Genomic DNA, 24193 nt, shown 5'->3' with positions numbered 1-24193 from the left:
CTTGTTTATTTTACTATATCCATAGGAATTAAAGTTGTTATATTAATTTCTTAAAACCCTTGTATTAAGCTTCCCTGTGCTGGAGCGATGGTACTGTGAGGAAGGCACTTGCCTTGCATTGAGGCCAACCCAGGTTCAAGCCCCAGCACCCCATACAGTTCCCCTTGCACCGCCAGGAGTAACCTCTGAACATCTCCACGTGTGACCCTAAAACCCAAAAATGAAAGAGAAAAAAATTTTAAGGCCCTTTTATATTAAGTAAAATAAACTCATATCTTTTAAGTCATTCTATTATAATTATTTTCTTCATATTTTTAGGTATTCCTCATGGACCACAAACTGTAGGAAACCATTTTCAGAGAACTCCTGTTACCAACCAATCTTCCAATATGACTGCAACACAGATGTCCTTTCCAGTACAAGGTGTTCATACTGTGGCACAGACTGTTTCGAGAATCCCACCAAATCCTTCTGTTCATACTCACCAGCAGCAAAATGCTCCAGTGACTGTCATTCAGAATAAAACTCCAATTCCCTGTGAAGTTGTTAAGGCCACAGTCATCCAGAACTCTGTACCCCAGACTGCAGTTCCTGTCACTATCGCTGTGGGAGCAGCCTCACAGAGCCCTCTGGTTCAGAATCACAGCACAGGACCACAGCCGGTCACAGTTGTAAATTCTCAGACGTTGCTTCACCACCCATCGGTGATTCCACAGCAGTCTCCGTTACATACGGTGGTGCCGGGCGTACCTTCCGGTACTCCTGTGACAGTGATTCAGCAGGCTGTTCCCCAGAGCCACATATTTGGCAGAGTACAGAACATACCTGCATGTACTTCCACAGTTTCACAGGGTCAGCAGTTAATCACCACATCACCCCAGCCTGTGCAAACTTCATCTCAACAGTCATCAACTGGTAGTCAGCCGCAAGACACTGTTATCATAGCGCCTCCACAGTATGTCACAACTTCTGCATCCAATATTGTCTCAGCAACTTCCGTACAGAACTTTCAGGTCGCTGCAGGACAAATGGTTACCATTGCTGGTGTCCCCAGTCCACAGCCTTCAAGGGTCGGGTTCCAGAACATTGCGCCCAAACCTCTCCCTTCTCAGCAAGTTCCATCAACAGTGGTCCAGCAGCCTGTCCCACCACCACAGCAGCCAGCCCAGCAGAGTGTGGTCATTGTAAGTCAGCCAGCTCAGCAAGGTCAAACGTACGCACCAGCCATTCACCAAATTGTTCTTGCTAATCCAGCAGCTCTTCCAACTGGTCAGACAGTTCAACTCACTGGACAACCAAACATAACTCCATCTTCCTCACCATCACCAGTTCCAGCTACTAGTAATCAAGTCCCTACTGCCATGTCGTCATCCTCCACCCTTCAGTCACAGGGACCACCTCCCACTGTCAGTCAGATGCTCTCTGTGAAAAGGCAGCAGCAGCAGCAGCAGCAGCAGCAGCAGCAGCAGCAGCATTCACCAGCACCCCAACCACAGCAGGTACAGGTCCAAGTGCAGCCGTCGCAAGTACAGATGCAGGTTCCGCCACAGCCGACGAGTACAGGCGTTGCTCAGCCTGCTTCTGGTGAGTCGAGTCTGATAAAACAGTTGCTGCTTCCGAAGCGTGGTCCTTCCACTCCGGGTGGTAAGCTTATCCTCCCAGCTCCACAGATTCCCCCCCCTAACAACGCAAGAGCTCCCAGCCCTCAGGTGGTCTACCAGGTGGCTAATAACCAGGCTGCGGGTTTTGGAGTGCAGGGGCAGACTCCAGCTCAGCAACTGTTGGTTGGGCAGCAAAATGTTCAGTTGGTCCAAAGTGCAATGCCATCCACAGGGGGAGTACAGACTGTGCCCATCTCGAACTTGCAAATATTGCCGGGCCCACTGATCTCAAATAGCCCAGCAACCATTTTTCAAGGGACTTCTGGCAACCAGGTAACCATAACAGTTGTGCCAAATACAAGTTTTGCAACTGCAACTGTGAGTCAGGGAAATACAACTCAGCTCATTGCGCCAGCAGGCATCACCGTGAGCGGAACCCAGGCAGGAGTTGGGCTTCAGGTGCAAACACTTCCAGCCAATCAGGCGTCTCCAGCTGGACAATCATCCTGTACTACTGCTACTCCCCCATTCAAAGGTGATAAAATCATTTGCCAAAAGGAGGAGGAAGCAAAAGAAGCAACAGGTTTACATGTTCATGAACGTAAAATTGAAGTGATGGAGAACCCGTCCTGCCGACGAGGCGCCTTGAGCACCAGCAATGGGGATGCAAAGGAGAGTGAAATGCAGGTGGGGAGTCTCTTAAATGGGAGAAAGTACAGTGACTCGAGTCTACCTCCTTCAAACTCAGGGAAAAGTCAGAGTGAGGCTAGTCAGTGCTCACTGGTGAGTAATGGGCCATTGTTAGAGTTAGGTGAGAATGGAGCGTCTGGAAAACAGAACTCAGAACAAATGGACATGCAGGATATAAAAAATGATTTGAAAAAACCTCTAGTTAATGGAATATGTGATTTTGATAAAGGAGATGGTTCTCATTTAAGCAAAAACATTCCAAATCACAAAACTTCCAATCATGTAGGAAACGGTGAGATATCTCCAGTGGAGCCACAAGGGACATTAGATACCACTCAGCAAGAGACTGCCAAAGGTGATCAATTAGACAGAATTTCTAATGGACCCGTATTAACTCTGGGTGGCTCGTCACCTGGGGGCAGTTTACAGGAGGCTTCAAACGTGGCAACACAGCAGTTTAGTGGTACTGATTTGCCTAATGGACCTCTAGCTTCAAGTTTGAATTCAGATGTGCCTCAGCAACGCCCAAGTGTAGTTGTCTCACCACATTCTACGTCCTCTGTTATACAGGGGCATCAAATCCTAGCAGTCCCCCACTCAGGATCCAGAGTGTCTCATTCTCCTGCCCTGTCGTCTGATGTTAGGTCAACAAACGGCACAGCAGAGTGCAAAACTGTAAAGAGACCAGCAGAGGATAATGATAGGGAAACCATCACAGGAATTCCAAATAAAGTAGGAGTTAGAATCGTTACAATCAGTGACCCCAACAACGCGGGCTGCAGTGCAACCATGGTCGCGGTGCCAGCGGGAGCAGATCCGAGCACTGTCGCTAAAGCCGCAATCGAAAGTGCTGTCCAGCAGAAGCAGCAGCAGCCGCCAGCACACACGCAGAGTGTGGTCGCACAGGTAAGGCTCTCTACCGTTGCATCTCCCCGAGAAACTCCGGTTTACAGGTGTGGTCAGGGGACGTGCACTCTTCTCCCAGGTCTCACCGTGAAAAGTTAATTAACCGGTATGCACAAGCTGTGGTGCTGTGTTTATATTTGTGTAAGACTAATTTTCAATTGTTATTCTTAGGGCTGTTTAAGAAAACTCTTGTTGTAGATCAAATCAGTAAATCTGTTGACAAAGGAATATTTATAAACTAGCATCCTCTGCAGAATTTTGAAGATGTCAAATGTATCTTAGCCTTCTTAGAGTTTGGGTAAGGATGGTGGCCAGGTGTTAAAAGTACTGCAGAAGGGAAATTCTGTATTTAATTTTGACATTAGTTTGGTTTTATGGTTGTATTCACGATCCTTCTGTAAAAAGTGTAGGCCCCATTAAGAATTTTACCAGATGTGTTCTTGTTACATTTATATAATAAATTAGTTGTCTATATTTTTTTAAGTATGATTACATGTAGTTTTTGTTTCAGCTATTCTGATTCCCCTAATTTTATGTTTCTTCTGTACTTTACTGTCATGTTTCTGCTATACTCTTTTAATACCTGCTGTTCCATATTTGATGTGCTTTAGTAAAGAAAGTGATTTTTAGGATTAGGATTATATGTTGCGAATAGGGGAAGTGAGGGGAATGTCCAGTAAACTTACAAAGATCTGAATAATAATTGTGTTTGTCTCAGTTGAAACTAAGGTCTTACTTAAGTTGTCTCTCACCTGTTTTCTGGATTACCTTCCCTTCCCTGTCTAAAATTATGATGTAGTCTGAACCTTTTGTGACCATTGCCAACTCTGTTGTGAATAGTTTCTCTTCTGTTGGTTTTTTATTTCTGCTTACGGTTATAGCATCAAATATATGATCATTTTGGGCATTGGCGTAAAATGTAAAGGTGTGTGGAGAAAATTTGGAAGGTGAAATAGTGCCACTTCGGAACAGTTGATTGGTAAAGCTTAGAACGTAAGAGCAAAGTGAGATTTTAATTTGTGTTTTATTACTTCTTGGATCTAATTTTACAGTACCTAAATAATTTGTTGAATGTTCTGTAGTGAATATACATGATTGATAATATTAATTTTTGTTTAAAACAATTAACTTTACTCAGTTTCTACACATTGAAATTTTCAATTAGTCATGCTAAAAGTTTTAGTACAATATGTAGTACTAGTAAGCGTTCATTAAATTGTTTTCTATCGTTTAAATTTCCCAATTTATCTTGATTCTGTGCCTTAATGTTTTCTTCTTAGATTTCCTTATAATCCTAAGTGGTTGTAATGGACCAAGCCAAGTTAAAAGAAAAATTCATTATGTGAAACTGTTTCATTAACCCTTTTTTTGTCTCTGCTATTCTTAAAATGTCTTTATGTTCAATAATGTTATTTAAGTAGCACATGATAAGCTAAGTGCTAAGTATCTGATTTGTACTAGAAATTTTGCGCTAAAGCATTTTCTCATTTAACCAACACAATTCTATTAAGTAGATGAAAACTGTTAATACTGGGTTGGGGTGTGGTGTGGTAGTTAGGGTGCTTGTCCGGCACCCCCAGCACTGCAGGACCGAGCAGCATCATGTCCTTGAACCCTTGAGCTGAACTGACATCACTCGTGGGACCCCTAGACCTCCTGAGCACCTACTGATGCTACACCTCTCCCCGCCCCCAAGAAAAAGAAAGAAAATATGTTAGTACTGTTCAGAGATGACGCATGAAGATGGTATAGTTCGTTCAGTGTCACAGATTAATAGGAGCTAGTGCCAGGACTGAAACCTGGATATATATCTGAAGCCGAAACAGATGTTCTGATTTTGTTTTTCCATTATTCTAAAAGATTTCTTGTAAAGTTCTAGAAAGCGCTTTTATATATCTACCATGTTGATTATTTGAACTCCGGCATTACAGAATGTGTATGTCATTAAGTGATCATTTTTGTATTTTAATGCAAAAATACAGAATACATTGAATATATGTATCTAATTCAAGCCACTAATATATTTATTCCTAATCTAAGAGAAAACCTTGTTCTAAGCTTCCATGTACCCACCCACAGATTGTATCTTATGTAAAAAATAGTAACTGCATTCTGTATTTCTAAAATTGATGTTTAGGTGACATGGAAGAAGTTTAAAATCTGTCAAAGACACAGTGCAAAATACAGTGCGTTGTGCAAAGTTAGGCACTTAGTAAATGCAGGTATATTTTAGCTTTTTATTTTGGATAAGGTAGTTAGAGACTCTGAAAAAGATCACCTGTTCAGTGGCATTGTAAGTTGCCATTTAACAGTGGGCAGTTGTGCATTCTTAATTCTAATAAGGAAACATTTTCACTTTGCCCAGATTTTTTAAAAAAGAAAAATTTATATGCTCATCAATCTGGGTCTTTCGGGTGGGGCTGGGCTGGGGTCAGGTTTGGGATCCAGAGCCCCTTTTGGAGATACTTGGCCAAACGTGTAGACCTAACAGTTGGATGCGGGGGCTGAGGAGTGCCGTGGGCCCCGGAGTGCGTGCAAGGCATTTACTCCAGATCCTTTAGCTATTTCCCTGCCTCTTAACATTTTACAATTCACATAGTATATAAAATGGCATCAGATCAATCCATTTTATATACTATCTGAATTATCTTAAAGAGGTAGTGAAAATAAGGATTCAAAATGATTTTTTCAGCCAAACCTTGTTATTTCCACATTTTAGAGGCCTGGGGATATTACGGAGGTTAAACATTTATAATGAGCAGGAGGGGCTAGGAATACTGTAGGAAATGTTCCTCCTGGAACCATCCTTCCTGTACTTTTCCCTTTACTTGGCATGCCTTCTCTACTGATCAGTTGTAAGGGTTTCATTACAGAGGGGCTGGAGAAAATAGTACGGCAGATAAGTCGCTTGTCTTGCATATGACCTTCTGGGGCTTGGTCCCCAGCACCACATTTGGTCCCTTGAGCACTGCCAGTAGTGATCTGTGAGTGCAACTGGGTGTGACCCAAGCACCCACCCCCACCCCAAACCAACCCCAGTTGAGAAAATCACTGTAGCACAGTTGTCCCGTTGCTCATCGATTTGCTCGAGCGGGCACCAGGAATGTCTCCATTGTGAGACTTGTTTTTACTGTTTTGGGCATATTGAATATGCCTCGGGGAGCGTGCCAGGCTCTGCTGTGCACGCGGGATACTCTCGGTAGCTTGCCGGGCTTTCTGAGAGGGGTGGAGGAATCGAACCCGGGTCGGCTGCGTGCGCTGTGCTATTGCTCCAGCCCCCATTGAGAAAATAAATCTTTAAAAAAAAATTTAATAGAAAATATACATTAAAACAAATCTTATAAACACAGATCTGGTATTAGTATTTTAACTGATAGTTTAAATAAAAATTGTACCTATTTGCAGAAAGATTATTTACAGTTAAAATGAAAAATATTAATTACTGTCTCGTAAAGTATTCGCTCCCTTGCTCCCTTGTTTGTTCAAGGCCCAATTCATTCTCTGGTGTCATGAGCATCCACTTACACACACACACACACACACACACACACACACACACACACACACACACACACACACACACACACACACACACACACACACACACACACACACACACACACCATCTGTTGAAGATGAATCTGGTGGCTTCCTGGCACTACTTGACCTGGCCAGCTCTGAACCCTGGAACTGAACCAGCACACAAGCACTCACAGCACTGCTCGGAGATACAGGTTTATGGAAAATGGTTATTCTTGTACGTGTTTCCATTGATACCTTCCTTTGATGTTTCTGTAGGCTACATTAGGGGTTAAGGTTCTGAAGTCTTCTGTTTTTGTGGGGATGAGATGTGGGGAGGTACCTCACAAGTGTTCAGGAGGCCTGGGAGCCCTTCTGGCAACTCTCCACCCATCAACCTGGTTTGGTGCCGAGGCCCAGAGATGCAGAACTGCTAAGCCCGTTAGTGCTCAGGAGTCTTTGGGACTGTACCAGTCTCTGGGTAGTGTGTGTTGCTGGATTCGAACATCAGTACTTCGCCCCAGTTCCCGACTCTTCTCGAGTTGGTACTTAGATCACAACCGGAAATGTGAATACTATTGTGAACATGTTAACTAAACCACAGTGATGGTTTGGGAGTGTTGTGGGGTTTTTGTTTGTGTTTTAGAGGAAGGAAACATGTTCCGAACAGCAGCGAAGTGCTCACCTACAGGAATAAAATTTAAACATTGTTTATTGTGCTCAAAAAATCTTTTTGATACCGCATTTAGAGTTAATGTAATTCTTGTTCCTTTTCAAAGTCTCTCTAACTTTTTGAAAAGGAATATACTTTCACAGTTCCTTAAATTAAGCTCTTATGGGATCTTGTTTACATATTCATTTACCCAGCCGATTCCTTTTGATTTAATATATTTTAAATTAAAAAATGACTGTACTTTGCTGTCCCTGGGTTTACTCCTAGCTCAGGAATCACTTTTGGCAGTGCTGAGGTGACCATTCTCAGTAGGGGGATGAGACCAGTGCTGGCCATGTCCCAGTGCCTCGCCCACTGTACTATCTCTCCAGCACCCTCCTCCTCCCCTTTCACAAGTGACTTTCAAAGGGAAAGAAGTTGTGGGGCCGGAGCAATGGCACAGTGGGTAGGGCGTTTACCTTGCACGCAGCCGACCCGGGTTCGATCCCCAGCATCCCATATGGTCGCCCCAAAACCGCCAGGAGTAATTCCTGAGTGCAGAGCCAGGAGTAACCCCTAAGTATCGCTGAGTGTGACCCAAAAAAGAAAAAGAAAGAAGTTGAACTTACTACTTAATTCATTTTGAGAATAGGCTAGTTTTTCTAACACTATTGAAACATTTAAATTTTAGTCATTCTAAAAATTTTGCTATATTATGAGTAAGAATCTGAAATCTGTACTCATATCAAAAGATATTTGCAATGTCACCTAGAATTTTCAACCATAATTTGCCCTTGAGAAAAGATGCTAAGCAAGATTTAACAAAACAGCAATATGTTTTTAAAAACCAAATCTGTAGTAACGAATATCTGTACTTAATTTTACATTGGAGCTATGGTTATTATTAATGATCTGATAAGTCAAGAGTAAACAACATTTAAGTAATTTTTTTTATCATGTGGTATCAAGGTTGGAGAGATTACAAGGTGTAAGTTGCTTGCCTTGTGTAACCCTGGTTCAATACCCAGCTGTGTTTATGATTCCTTCAGCAACATCATAAAAGAAATATATTGCATTTTATATAAGAAGTAGTTGTTAAGGGGCCGGAGCAATAGTACAGAGGGTAGGACATCTACTTTGCATGTGGGTGACGTGGGTTTGATCCCCAACATCTCATATAGTCAGTTGCCTGAGCACCGCCAGGATTAATTCCTAAGTACAGAGCCAGGAGTAACCCCTGAGCATCGCCAGGTGTGCCCCAGAAACCACAAAAAAATGGAAACAGTTGTTAAAAATTATTTTAATTGGTATATTGAAAAACATTGTATAGTACGACCTTGGTGTTTGAGGGTTCATTCTCAGCCGTGCTCAGGGGATTTCTTGGTTCGAAACGAGGCAAAACATGTTCTAGCTCCAGTCTCACAATATTAAAATAATCTAAGAAGTAATTTCTGTTAAAGTAAGTCACGGAATTGTAATTTGAAATATATTATGTACTTAATTTTTGTTTCATGTAGCACTGTATGATTACATTGTGAGGTTTTTTCCAAATGCTGCAGAAGTAGAATCTCTAAGTTCTACTGTATCCATCGTCTTCCTTCCAGTATCACCATTTTGTCATTCTAGTTCCATTTCACTGTAATTTTTTTCTTTTTCTGTTTTGTTTTTGTCTTGGGCTTCTCCTGGCTTTTCACACAGGGGTCCCTCCTGGTGATGCTTGTGGACCGTATGGGCACTGGAGATGGAGCCCAGGAGGGCGCGTGCAAGGCAAGCGCCCTCACTGCTGCTGCACAGTGTTTCTGGCCGCCAAGTTTTTTCTTAGTCTGTTCCCGTCCATCATACTTCTTTTCCTGGAGTGTTTTCAACTTAATCACAAACATTATACATAATATACTTCAGTATCTGTTTCTCAGCTGTGTCTGAGAAATATATAACAGTGTATGTTTGTACCTACAACTTCAGCAAGGCAACTTGAGGAAGAGATGAATGAAAGGGCTGCTTTGCATGAGAGAACCCAGGGTTTGATCCCTCTACCACATGGTTTCCTGAGCACAAATGGATGTACCCCGCCCCCCCACAAAAAAGGGACAGAAGAATTAAGTCTTATAAATAAATAACATGGTAAAATACTTTGTTAAAATTGAATGCTAAATAGTTTTAATGTTTGTTACTCTAGGAAAGCAGGTTCTGGGAAATTTGATGTCTCTGACAAATTTGCCTTTTAAATTTCCAGGTATTTGTCATTTCACTCTGTATTTGGCTGAGACGGGTATTGGTTATCCCTTGTTAGAATTTCGACTCAATATAATATTTTTATTTTAAGTAATTGGTTTCACCAATTTTTTTACGTAAATAAATGCATTCTTATGTTATCTTCCTTTCCTTTCTCTTTCTCAACATATCATCTCTAAAATGTTGATTTCCTTGGTAAATTTTTCTGTTAGCATGCAAAGAGTTACAGTTGTGTTTTTTGTTTGAGGGCCACACCCGGCAGTTCTCAGGGCTTCCTGCTAGTTCTGCACCCAGGGATCCTGCTGTGAACACACTGGGGAGCTGGAGGGTCGGACCCAGGGTGGCTGTATGAAGAGTCAGCCCCTACCCACTCTGCTGCCTCTCTGGCCCCACACCCCCACAGTTGCCATTTATTAATCTAGAACTAGATTCTTCTTGTATAGTTTTTCTAAGTTTCCATCCCATCAGTTACATGTTATTTAGATGAGGAAACAAAATTGAGAGGTTAAGTTGGTGGCTCAAAACTGCTAATTAAAAGGCAGAAAGAGGGCTGGAGAGATAGCACATCGGGTAGGGCGTTTGCCTTGCACGCGGCCGACCCGGGTTCAAATCCCAGCATCCCATATGGTCCCCTGAGCACGGCCAGGGGTAATTCCTGAGTGCAGAGCCAGGAGTGAACCCTGTGCATCGCCAGGTGTGACCCAAAAATAAATAAATAAATAAATAAGTAAATAAGTAAAAGGCAGAAAGAAAATTTGGTCTTTAAGTTTGAAAGTCCACATCTTTTCCATGACACCTTTAATGACCATAAATGCATCTTTTATACATGTGTGCATGTGTGTATCTATTAATAACAGTGTCATCAAAATACTGTTAATACTTTGACAGTGCTCAAGTGGCCCCAGGAGTCAAACTGGAATATATACTGTACATTATTTCTGGCCCAAGATTGTAAAATAGTAAGGATGCTACCTGTTACAGAAATAATTCAGTTATATCCTCAAAGTAGATTATTTCTTGAAATTTGGAACGCAAGGGCCAGAACAATAGTACAAGGGGTAAGGTGTCTGCTTTGCACGCAGTGGTCAGCCTGATTTCAATCCCTGCCATCCCACGTGGTCCCCTGAGCCCACCAGGCGTGAACCCTGAGCATTGCTGGGTGTGGCCCAAAACCCCCCCAAAAAAACCAAGAAAGTTGAATTCAAAAGTTATGGCTTGGGGCTGTCGTGTTAGCACAGTGGGGAAGGCGTTTGCTCGATCCCCAGCATCCCATGTGGTCCCTCCGTGCAGAGCCAGGAGTAGTTTCTCAGTGTAGAGCCAGAAGTAAGCCTTGAACATTGCCGGGTATGACCCAAAAAGCCAAAAAACAAAGTTATGGCTTTACGTTCCTGACAAGAATTTTCTTCAATGTTTCATTTTGCAGTTGTATGCTATAGCCCTGTGTTTAGGAGCTGGAGCGATGGCACTGTGGGTAGGGTGTTTGCCTTGCGTGCGGCCGACCCAGGTTCGATTCCTCTGCCCCTCTCAGAGAGCCCAGCAAGCTACCAAGAGTATCCCACCCACACGGCAGAACCTGGCAAGCTACCCGTGGTGTATTCGATACACCAAAAACAGTAACAAGGGGCTGGAGCGATAGTACAGCGGGTAGGGCATTTGCCTTGCACGCGGCCGACCCACGTTCAATTCCCAGCATCCCATATGGTCCCCTGAGCACCACCAGGGGTAATTCCTGAGGAGTAACCCCTGTGCATTGCCGGGTGTGACCCAAAAAGCAAAAAAAAAAAAAAAAACAGTAATAAGTCTCGAATTGGAGACGTTTCTGGTGCCCACTTGAGCAAATCGATGAGCAACAGTATTACAGTGTTACAACCCTGTGTTCCTCTTTTTATCTTTTTTTTTAATTACTGTGACTTTTGGCTTGAGGTCTTCAGTGATTTTTAACTGTTTTGCTCAACTACCATTGCTACTTTCTGAGTGAAAATTATATTTTCTTTCCAAAGTTTAAATTGATTGCCTTTAAGTAAATGATTTGAGAATGGTGTGCTGCCACTTCTATGAGAAATTCAGCATTATGTTTTTGTCATACAGTATAAATGAAATATGAGTAAAAAAAAAGAAATATGAGTTACGACTTGAAATCGTGTTGCCTTTGTTTTAAGTGACTGTAATTGTTTTTCAGAGAAAGGGATGTAAAAGGAAAAAATAACAGCTTGTATTTAAGAATTATGTCCACATTTAGAATTCTTTAATTCATCCTCAAAACTATGATTGAGCATCTTTAAAAATGAAGGTTTTAGTTAAAATAGCTTGCTGAAGAATATTCAGTACATTCTATGTAGAGTTACAGCATATTGAACAACTGAAATTTCTTTTGACTTTGCTGTCACTTTATTAAAAGTTCTAAAGTGAGGGGCCGGAGCGATAGCACAGCGGGTAGGGCGTTTGCCTTGCATGCGGCCGACCCGGGTTCGATCCCCGGCATCCCATATGGTCCCCCAAGCACTGCCAGGAGTAATTTCTGAGTGCAAAGCCAGGAGTAACCCCTGAGCATCGCTGGGTGTGACCCAAAAAGCAAAAAAAAAAAAAAAACAAAAAGTTCTAAAGTGAGGGTAGGAGTGGTAGACCGGATAGTGCTTGTCTTGCATGCAGCCTACGCCTAACTCCGCCAGGAGTAAGTTCTGAGCGTTAAGCCATAAGCCCCCAGTCTTCCCCCCCCCCCAAAAATTCTAAAATGAAATATTTCTCAACGGGATTATTTTCAAAGGACTAAGTGATGGAGTACATACCATGCGTGTATCCTCACACATGGGCTCTCTCTTGACAACGTAATAGTTTGTAATTTGGGGGGACTGGAACCATACTATAGTGGTGGGACGTTTGCACAGCAACTTGGGTTTGATCCCCAGCATACCGTATGGTTCCGAGTACTGCTAGATGCGGAACCAGGAAGAACTCCTCCTGAGCAGTGCTAGGTGTGGCCCAAAACAAACACACACACTCACAAATTGCAGGGTTTTTTTTTTTCTTTGAAAAATATAAGCAAATTAGCTAGATATATTTATAGTAAATTTATTTCTAGTTAAATCCACAGATACTAGAATTTTAGACGTATCAAAAGTCTTAATTCTAAATAGTGTATATCCTATAACAGCAGTGTGATCTTGGTCTGGTTTCTATGGATTAAAGAATCTGATTTCTTTTTTTTTTTTTTTTCCTTTTTGGGGTCACACCCAGCGGGTTACTCCTTAGGGAACCATATGACCTGGGGTGCCAAGGATCGAACCCAGGTCAGCTGTGTACAAGGCAAATGCCCTACCCGTTATATTATCGCTCCGGCCCAAGAATCTGATTTCTTAAGAATTTTTGTGAAAGAAGTGTTTTCAAAGGAATAATGTAATTATTAAAAGCATTAATGAAAATTTCAGGTGTTAGATGTGCATACTTTCAGTGTATTCACTTACAAACCCATGGTATGAAATGGATCTTTCATTTGTCTCACTATCATGCTCTTATGTCTTTTCACAGAACACTCCTATGACTCCTTCACCAGCTGTACAAGTGCAGAGCCAGCCCAACAGCTCTCAGCCTCCATTCAGTCCATCCAGTCAGCCTGGGGATCCCGTGAGGAAACCTGGACATAACTTCATGTGTCTATGGCAGTCTTGCAAAAAGTAATGGGAAATTTATTAGATTCACATGAATATTCTTTGTTCTCGGTTCTTTTTTTTTTTTTTATTGAATCACCGTCGTGAGATAAAAAAAAATGCTAAGCTTTCAGGTTTAAGTCTCAGTCATACAATGATTGAACCCTCATCCCTTCACCAGTGCACATGTTCCACCACCAAGAACCCCAATATGCCCACCTCCCACCCAGCCCCCACCTAAGTAGCTAATGATCTTCGTTTTATTCTCTATACTTTGAATATATTCAATATTTCAAATGAGAACTCACTATTATTGTTTGGAATTTTCCCCCAACAATCAAGCCTGATGAAAAGGCATCATTTAATAATTTCTTTTCATTGCTGAGAATGAAGATTCTATGAGCTATCACAGCCGCGCGGTTTTGGATTTCTGGTATTTTAGTTCAGTTCACAGTCTAGATGCATTTGTGTAAGAAACTGCTCTGGGTGCCAAAATGGGTTAGAAGACCTCTCGGATCATAGTCTTCAGGAGCAGAGGGTCTGTTTCGAGAGCAGTAGCTCTGGATCTTATCTGGGCCGAGGGCATACCGGTACCACCCCCTTCCCATGATCCCCTATGAGCCACAATATTGCAAAGTTCCTGCCTCTGGGTAGAAGTCTTAGGGGGTGACTCTCGCCACGTGGATGATGCTGCTGCTACCATTTTCCACGCAGAAAAACAGGGTGGAGAGGGAAAATCCTTCCCATATAGTCTTGGTACAGCTCACAGTCTAGATGCATTTCTGTAAGAAGCCGCTCTGGGTGCCAAAGTGGGTTAGAAGACCTCTTGGATCACAGTCTTTACGAGCAGAGGGTCTCTGTTCTCAGTTCTTTTACATCGGAATTTCTGTCATCTGTAATTTTATGAAATTTTCCTTTTGAAATCATTTTCTATTGGGAAGGAGATGCACCTGGACTCAGGCTGATCTTAATGCGGTGCGTCAGATACTACATACCTGATTCCAGACCTGCGGCGTCCACATGCAATGCTTCAGCCCTTCGGGCCCTCTCCCTAGTCTCCTAGCACTAACTTTCATAAAAATATTTGTATTGAATAGTTTACATATATCCACTAGTGCTTCTAATACAAAATCATTAGTTTGTTTGTTCAGGGGAATTAGGATCACTCCTTCCTGTGCTCAGGGCTTACTCCTGGCACTGCACTCGGGCATCACTCTTGGTGGGTTCAGGGGTCATTTCAGAGCTAGCTTTGTAAGGCACATTGCGTGCAGAGAATGTTTTCTATTCCCAGAGCCATCTTCCTGGCTTATATTTTGAATAAATTTTAATTTGATCACTTAAGAATAAGAAAAAAATGGGCCCTGAGTGGTAGTACAGCAGGTAGGGTTTTTGTCTTGCATACAGCCAACCCATGTCCATCCCATATTGTCCCCCAAGCATCACCAGGAGTAATTTCTGAGTGCAACGCCCAGAGTAACCCCTGAGCATCACTGGGTGTGGCCCAAAAGAATAGGAAAAATTATTTTGGTACATGCTCCGTTTGGGGAGTGACCTGACATAATGTACTCTTAGTCTCTCTTGACTTTTCTCTGGATTTTTCCCTGTTTTTAAAATTATCTCCATTTTTTCCTTCCTTAAACCCATATTTTCAAGGTCACAGCAACAGGACAGTAGGTAGGCCACTTGGCATGCAAAAAAGCCAGTTTTGATCCTCAGAATCCCATTTGGCCAGGTGTGCACCCCCTCAAAAAACGCCACCTTTCCTTTCTATAGATCTGTGTTTCTGGCCTGTATCATTTGTCTTCTCTGAAGAACTACTTTTTACTTCTCTTGAGTCAGGTCTAGTGTTGCAGATGTTCTCAGTTTTTGGTTTTTTTTTTTTGGAAAAATATTTCCTTCTCACTTTTGAGAAATAGTTTTGTGAACTTAAAATTCTGTGTTCATGACTTTCTTAAATGCTTTAACTATTTTCCTCCATTTTTGCTTATGTGATTTCTCAAGTGATATCCACTGTAATTTTATCCTTGTTTCAGTTAATAAGTAGAATGTAGGATAGATCTTTCCTGTCTGTCAAGTGGTGTGCCTTTTCTTCATAGTTTCACGGTCCTTGAATAGTGCTTTTGCGTGGGGTGAGGGGATGGAGGGTTTGGGGGTGTTTGGGCCACAGCCGCGGTGCTCACGGCGCTCCAGGCGCTCTCTTGACGGGCTCGGGATCAAACAGAGCGCCGAGGGTTGCACCCGGGCTCCTGGGTTGTGCGCCACATGCGGAGCGCGTGCCCTACCTACTCCTCTCCACCGCAACCCCATAATTATACTTACGTTTTTCCAAATTAAAAGATTTGGAAAAGTTGTTTTGTTTGGTTCTGTTTTCAAGAGCTGTGATTTCAAGGTTTCTGACAGTTGAGTTTCAGGCATATGCTGTTTCAGTACCAGTTCCATCACCAGCATCAGCTTCCCATGCCAGCCTTCCCGTGCCCCTCCCCTCCCCAGCTTGACAGGTCAGTTTGGGAACTTTCTGTTACATGCGAACCACAAGGATGCTCACTACCTAGAATGGAATTTAAATTTGCATCGTGTGTGTGTGTGTGTGTGTGTGTGTGTGTGTGTGTGTGTGTGTGTGTGTAGACATTCCTCCCTCCCTTCTCTTTTTTTTAATTTCTTTTATTTTTTTGGCTTTTTGGGTCACACCCAGTGATGCTCAGGGGTTATGCCTGGCTCTGCACTCAGGAATCACTCCTGCCCGTGCTTGGGGGACCATGTGGGGTGCTGGAAATTGAACCCTGGTTGGCCGAGTGCAAGGCGAACACCCTGCCCACTGTGCTGTCGTTCCAGCCCCCGCCCACCCTTCATAACTCCCAGTGCTGCTCTGAAAACTTGTCCTGGGGCTGAAAGTCCAGGCTCCTGCACCCGAAACCTCTGTTCCAGCACTTTGAGCCATCTGCTTTGGTAGTCTCTGTGATGTATCTTCAGGCTTATCATTTTTTTTCCTTGAGTATTCCTCTTCTACTGATGGGTTCATTAATAGCATGCTTTATTTTTAAGGGGGTGGGGGTTTGCACCCACCAAACTGTACTCAGAGCATACTTCGGCTCAGCCCTCAGGAATCTCTTCTTGAAGAGGATTGTATGTGTTGCTGAGATTGAACCTGGCCAGCTGCTTTACCCATTGCTGCTCTCTGGGGCCAACACCTGGGCCAGGGATCACTCTGGCGGGGCTCGGGCACCATATGGGGTGCTGGGAATCAGATTCGTCTCGGCCCTGCCTGTTGGACTGTGTCTGTACCTACTTCCCACTCTCCTCTCTCTGGCCCCAGGTGACAGTATTTCTCCCGTTAGCAGTTTTCTTTGTTCTGCTGACATTAAACATGCCCTTGTATACTACCACTTTTTCATTCGTCTTATCACAGGAAGTACAATTGTTCCAGAATCTCTGCCTGTCAGACCTTGCATGCTTTGTCTCTATCATCTATAGTTGAGTTTTTGGCTTTTGTTGTGTTTCGTTTTGCTATTACTTTTTGCTTGTATTTGGCGTTATCTGTGAGTCTTTGTTAGAAACTGACTTGTTCTGTCATTTAATGCAAACTGAGGTAGAGTTCCAGGATTAGGCTTTTGTTTAGCGAGTGAGCTATTCTGTATGTAACATTCTACTAACTGTTGGTGTCAGTTAGTGGCCATCAGTGGCCTTTAGTGCCCTCTCCTGCCCCCCATTTTCTGTGGGTTTCCATAGGCACTCTTCAGCTGAGCCTGTGTCTTGGAACTCTGTAAATCGTAGTGTGCTGCTATTACTACGCTGGTGTTTGGTGGAGAGGTACCTTGGTGCTGGAAACTATATCCTGTCGTTATATATTACAGGGGATGTGAATCTAACACTTCTGTCTTTGAGAAGAATTTCTTAGCCTTTATTTTTCACCCTTTATAATAGACAAGTGGAATATTGTGTGGCGGGCTTCATTCTGTAATTGCTTTTTCTGCAAAGTAAGTAAGCTTTTTCTGGTGAAGTAATATTTTCCATGTGGTTCAGAGGATTGACTTCATAATCTTGTACATATAAGGCATATACTCCACTATTTTAGTATACTGGGTTGAACTAATTTTCTGTGAGGGCAAGCCTTTGTTAAAGAAAAGGCAACTCTGGGCGTGTTTTTAAGTAATTATGCCCTACAAGAAGGACATTGGGGAGTTTCTCTCTAACCTTCACTGTCATTTATCCACTGGGGTTTCTGGAGGAACTTAGAAACTTGGACAAGTTTTAATCCTCTTCCTTTGGAGCTCAAGCCCTCAGAAGACTTAGCTTTCAAAATAGTTCATACTAGTTATGATTATTATATAAGTATTCCTATTAGTTACTGACTTCTGTGAGTAGAAATTGTGATTACCTGTTTAGTTGATTAGTTTCATTAATGCAGTTTTGATCTTGGTTCTCAAAGAATTAAGAGCTACTGGTTTTCATTTTGTGAATATGTTCACTTGCTCTCAGAGGAAAAAATCAACTTGGGTTCTTTACCTAGAACTTATCTTTTTATTTTCATTTGTACATTTCAGCAAGATAATTGACTATTGGCTTGCAGTACATAGAACAAGTATAAATAATGGCGATTCAGTCTTTGATTCGATCTTTGATTTTGTTTGCCACGATGGCAGCATGCAAGGCAAGCAAATGCCCTACCTGCTGTACTATGTCTCTGGCTCCTTTGATTTTGTTTTTGTTTGTTTCAAGTCACACCCAGTGATACTTAGGGCTCACTACTGGCTCTGCACTCGGAAATTACTCCTGGCCGTGCGTAGGGGATATATGGGATGACTGCGCACAGGGCAAGTGTCTACCTGCTGTACTATCTCTAGAGCTCCTGGGTTTTTTTTTTTTTCTATTTTTATTAAAGAAAATTGACTCCTTCTCCCAAAAAAAATCCCTGAGGGGCTGAAGTGATAGCATAGCGGGTAGGGCATTTGCCTTGCCCGAGGCTGACCCGGGTTCGATTCTCAGCATCCCATGGTTCCCTGAGCACTGTCAGGAGTAATTCCAGAGTGCAGAGCCAGGAGTAACCCCTGTGCATTGCCAGGTGTGACGCAAAAAAAAAAATCCTGTGATTAAAAAAGTACCTGTAATTTACTTTTTTATCCAAGTATTTTGTTGTTTTGGGGGCAATACTCAACATTCCTAGGATTTTCAGGGCCTTTGAGCCACCTCTCTGTCACTTTTAATTTTAAATTTCATTTTGTTTGATTTTGGGTCACCTCCAGTGATGGCTCAGGGGCCATTACTATCTATTGCTCTGGGGACATGTGCAGTACCAGGAATTCAACCCCAGTCTTCATAGCCGCTTGAACTGCACTTTAAATTCTCTTTGCAGGAAAGGACTCGTTGTCTTGGGTGCCAGAAATTGACATACACTGTTTTTGGTGCTGTTTCTTGGTCATAGTATCTTTGAATGAGCAGTGTTAAGATAAACGGCAAATGGGATGTTTATAAGAGCTTCCTTCCCCAGCTTATCATTAACGTAGGATCTCTTTTTTTTTCTTTGCTTAGTTCTAAGAGGTTTCAAGTATACCTTGTTCGTACAGTAATTCTACTGCTTTTGGCTCTTTTGGGTCACACTCAGCAATGCTCAGGGATTACTCCTGGCTCTGCGCTCAGGAATTCATACGGGATGCTGGGGAACAAACCCGGGTCGGCCGAGTGCAAGGCAAATGGGGTGCTACGCTATCGCTCCAGCCTCCCCCCTTTTCTATTGCTTCAGCCCTTAAAAAGATATTTTACGCCTCTTCTTTTAGACCTATATTGCTTCTCCTAGATATCTTATTTCTTTCTTTTTTTTTTTTTTTTTTTTTTTTTGCTTTTTGGGTCACAACCAGCGATGCACAGGGGTTACTCCTGATTTTACACTCAGGAATTACTCCTGGCAGTGCTCAGGGAACCATTATGGGATGCTGGGATTGAACCCGGTCGGCCGCGTGCAAGGCAAATGCCCTCCCCTCTATACTATCCCTCCAGCCCATATCTATTCATCACTGCTATAGACAAATGAAAATTGTGTACTTAAAGGTGAAACTGGCAATTGAGAGGTCCTCAGACTTATCCTAAAGACACATTGCCAGGCCGAAGAGATGGTACAGTGGCCAATGCCCTGTCCTTGCCACGCCGTTCACCCGGGTTCCACCTGGGGCATCCTAAGCACTGCTGGGAGTGATTCCTGAGTTCAGAGCGAGGAGTAACCCCTGAGCATCACTGGGTGTGCCCCCAAAACAAAAACAAAAAGAAGCGTCTCTAAGTACTAGAGAGAGTGCCGGAGGTGAGGCACTGGCCTTGCATGCCGCCAGCCGGGGTTCATCCCGACTGGCCGCTCAAGTTAGAGTGAGGGTCAAATCTCTGGTTCCAGCTGGATCTTAATAAGATTGCAGTTCCTCCTGCATATCCTCACAGACGTTTTCATGACTTTTATTGTAGAAACCTGAGCAGTCTACTCTTTGTGGCTTGCTGTGGGTCTGCACCCGTGGTGTGTGGAGGCCGCTCCACGTCCTTCCGGGTGACTCCTCAGCAAGCCTGGGGAATCATGACACTTCAGGCATGAAACCTCCTGTGTTCAAAAAGCATGTTCAACCTGTTATGCTGTTTCTCCAGTCCAGAGTAATGTTTAAATATCAATATGAGGTCTTAAATATTCATCGGTCTGATAGAAAGTAATAAAATATATTAACTCAGATACTACAGATGAATAAAAGCTTATCTTAAATCTGTGTTTTCAACAAAGGTGCTTCCATTTCATCCAGAAACAGTAGCCAAATTGATGCTAAATCTTTTTTTTTTTTTTTTGGGGGGGGGTCACACCCAGCGATGCACAGGGGTTACTCCTGGCTCTGCACTCAGGAATTACCCCTGGCCGTGCTCAGGGGACCATATGGGATGCTGGGATTTGAACCCGGGTCGGCCGCGTGCAAGGCAAACGCCCTACCCGCTGTGCTATCTCTCCAGCCCCGATGCTAAATCTTTTATTTCTATTATTAATTAAAATTTTAGAAGTACTATAGTTTATTAAATAGTTAAAAAGAGATGTGTAACAAAAACTAGCAATTTGATACATTTTGTAAAGAAGTGTCTGAAGACTATAGTTGAGGGTAATATTTCAAATATTAATCGTGGTAGTTTGGAAATATTTGATAGAATAAGGTAACTTGAATGGAAATTTTGTTTTTCATGATAATGTGCCAGTGACTGAGATTCTGAGTAAGTTGCTAGTTTGAAATTCATCAGTAACTGGATTGACCAACAACTCAAATTAGATGGCAATAGGAGAGTAAAATTGAAATTAGTTTTATAGTATCTTTTCCCTGAGTTTTTATATTACAGCCATAAAACCAGAAATTATCTTCAGAGAATTGATGTTTCTCTTGTCAGAAAGTTTCATCACATTAGTGCATGTGGAAGGTTTTGTATTAAAACTCTGGAACTCTGTATTTTTCTGGAATTATATTTGAATCTTAAGCCAGTTTAGTTTTTGTCAATGTGAGAATTACCTTATGTAATAGTATTTTTGACAACATGAGTTTAAGATGCTTCTTTTCCGGGGCTAGAGCGATTGCACAGCAGGTAGGGCGTTTGCCTTGCACATGGCCAACACGGGTTCAATTCCCAGCATCCCATATGGTCTCCTGGGAGTAATTGGTCTCCAGGAGTAATTCCTGAGTGCAGAGCCAGGAGTAACCCCTGTGCATCGCCGGTATGACCCAAAAAGCAAAATATATATTTATATATATACACACACACACACACACCTCTTTTCCTTGGGGTTTATAAACACTGACTACCATAAATAAATATTTTACTAGAGACTAGTAATAATTGATGGCAGGAATTTTATTTTAGATTTTTTTTTCTAGATTTATTCTAGATCTTTTAAGTATTGGACTCAAAAGAATACTTCACGATGGCCGCCCCATGACAAGTTACATACACAAGAGATAGCACAGTGGGCTGGACGTTTGCTTGCATGTGGACAGTCAGGTCTGGTCCCCGGCCTCCAGTATGGTCGCCTGAGCACTCCACGTGTAGCCAAAAAACAAAACAGTTATTTGCTATCAGCCACATTGTTCACATTCTGATTAAGTTCTGTTTGGTTTTATTTAAAATACTTAGGGAAAATATATGTCAGGGAGCAGGGAGATGGCTCAGATTGGAGCACATGCTTTGTGTACCTGGCTCCCGAGTACCATGCTGAGAGTACCCGGGGGTGTTTGCCTCACCCTGCACGCCTTGTTATCCCTAGTGCATGCCAGGAGTAACCTCTGAGCACTGCCACATGTGACCCCCTCCAAAACTCAGATATACCAGAGTTCTTCCCTAGTGTTAAATTCATAATATCCGAGTAAACAGTCGTGTATTACAGAACAGTACGGAAAATACCAGGTGTTCTGTCAGTTTCCAATTCCAGCTCTTGCCCAGTCATTCATGGTTCTGGGAAAGTTACTTTCCTTGAAGAACTATTATAGATTGGAGAGAGTAGCAGGGTTAAGGTGCTGTCCTCGCACATGACCGATTCCTGTCAAGCTCCAGGCTCTCCCAGGAGTGACTGCTGGGTGTGGCCCCAGCCTCTCCTCACCAAGGAAAGAATCATAGAATGATTGAAGCTACTTACGTGAATGTGCAAAATAACACGGTACTAAACAGAACCTAGAATATTGTGCATGTGACGTTGCATTAAGAATAGTGTAAAGGTGATAAATACTGCCACATCTTTCAAGGAATTCAGTCTCAGATTCATTTTCCTAAGTTTCCAAATCTAATCACATACTTTCTCTCATTTAAAACACTCAGATACGGGGCTGGAGCGATAGCACAGCCGGTAGGGTGTTTGCCTTACATGCGCCTGACCCGGGTTCAATTCCCAGCATCCCATATGGTTCCCTGAGCACTGCCAGGGGTGATTCCTGAGTGCATGGGTCAGGAGTAGCCCCTGTACCTCACCAGGTGTGACCCAAAAAGCAAAAAAAGTAAAATTTTTAAAAAAAGAACACTCAGATACTTATCACTTTAATGTTATGTTAATCCTTAAGCTTAGGTTCCACTTTTTAAATATTGCATTATTATGCTGCGCAAGTTGTACAAATCCTATTTCATAAAGGTGTTAGTGGAGGCCACAAACTTTATTTACTTAGGGAGTGGAGGTTCCAGAGTTGTGCTCAGGAGGTCTGGGGGCCTCTCTCAGCAATGCTTGGTCATCCAAGCCAGCAGTCGGGCAGGAGGACCTGCTGACACGTGCAGCGTGGGTCCTGGGATGCCAGAGGTCACCGTGGTCAGTTACTGGAGAACTGGGGGTCTGTATGCAGGGCATGTGGTGTTGGGGGTTCAACTGGAGTCGACCACATGCAAGCTGTGCACCTTAACCCCTGCTCTATGTCCAGCTTGGGACACACATTTTAAAAGAATATTTAAAGAAGCAGGCAGTGAGCCACATCTCTTCAAGCGTAATCGTCCAATTCAGGTTGTTAGGCATTCGAATGAATCAGTGCTCGTGGCCAAGTTTGTGTTGACAAGGACCCCAATGCCACCAACACCTCTATTGTCGCATGTTCCGATACAAGTGATACAAGTGATGTAAAACGTGTGACAATTTGATAGACTAATAAGTGGGAATTGGTGCTGAAAGATATATATACACACACATTAATTTTACTAACAGTATTGAGAGTGTATACTATAATACTGGTATTAATGATTATTAGAATGGAAAGAAGTTAACGAATAGATAATAATACATGCATTAGGTGCTTGCTTTTCATGCAGCCAACCCAGATCCAGTCACCAGAACTGAAGATGGCCTCCTGAGTACCCTTAGTGGAGATCTCTGAGCACAGAGTGAGGGAGACCTCCGTAGGGGTGGCCCCAGCCCCACCCTCACCCCAAATCATAGTTTTGTGGGAAAGAAAAAGTAAAGCTATTGTTCTGGCTGACTTCTCGAACCCCCTTTCTGTTTGAGATAGTTCTCATAATTAGAATCTTACAAAAAGGAAGTAGTAGAGGATCCTTCTCTTAACAAGGTAGGAAAAGAGAGAAAAGCTTGTTCTGTGCATGGGGAAAGAAATCAAATATGGCAGAGCACGGTGTTGCAAGTGATTATTGGCTTCTCTAAAGACGAGCTCTCTGACCTCAGCCTCCACAAGCCCTTCCGGAGCTGTTCGGAGAAATGGGTTGGGCACTTGGGAGTCTCCTTGTTCTCCAGGGCCCAACCAGGACTTTCAAGGGAAAAGCTCAATTCTTAGCCCATGGCAAAGTATCGGAAGTTTAATAATAGGACTATCCTGGTACAGGAAAGGAACCTGGAAGTTGAATATTGGACCCTAAAACTCTTCACTGCAGTAGCAAAGACATTAAGCAACAGTGGTATTGATTTCTGTCCCTCGTCTTACGACTATCATAGCTCTAGGATCTAGTCACAGGGGGACCCGAGGACATGCAGACTACAGAAGTGGCCTTGAGCTTAGCTGTCCCTGGTTTCAGTCTCCTGTGCCACGTGGCCCCTTGAGCACTGGCTGGGGAAGCCCGTTTTAAGTGAAGTCCTTTGTTTCCTGGAGCCAGGCTGGTGGTGCTCAGAGCGCTGGCTTACACCGTTTAATCCTCGGCATCTCGTTCCCGGCCTCCGCGGCTCGCACCGGCCCTGGCCCTGGCAGCACGTGGCAAGGATGTGTACCCCAAGGAATGTCCCCGAGTCCCCAAGCACTGTGGAGAACCTCCCCATTCTGAAAATAATTTTCTCACCTCCTGGAAAAAATACTAAATGTTAATTTGAGATATATATTTATTGCATTGCAAAAATTGGTACCAAAGATAGGCATGCTTACATATGCATTTTTTAAATCCTGAGAGGTCAGCCATAACCTTGAAGATTATACAAATGTTTTAGTTGCTAATTTTTGTAGTGAGACTTTTTGACGTATTTGCTCATCTAGAACCCAGTG

At 42.9% G+C, this 24193-nt stretch overlaps 1 protein-coding gene across 1 annotated transcript in view; it reads left to right on the top strand.

The window, feature by feature from the left end:
* ARID2 (AT-rich interaction domain 2) overlaps positions 1 to 24193 on the top strand; it is a 164441-nt gene that overhangs the window by 129909 nt on the left and 10339 nt on the right. The window contains exons 15-16 of the mRNA XM_055141422.1: positions 319 to 3197; positions 13126 to 13271. Coding sequence (XP_054997397.1) covers positions 319 to 3197; positions 13126 to 13271 — 3025 coding nt within the window. The remainder of the gene's footprint in view (positions 1 to 318; positions 3198 to 13125; positions 13272 to 24193) is intronic.

The sequence above is a fragment of the Sorex araneus genome, chromosome 6 (genome assembly GCF_027595985.1).
Source record: "Sorex araneus isolate mSorAra2 chromosome 6, mSorAra2.pri, whole genome shotgun sequence".
Lineage (NCBI taxonomy): Eukaryota > Metazoa > Chordata > Mammalia > Eulipotyphla > Soricidae > Sorex > Sorex araneus.
Note: the sequence above shows the minus strand (reverse complement) of the source record. Positions and strands in the feature narration are given on the sequence as shown.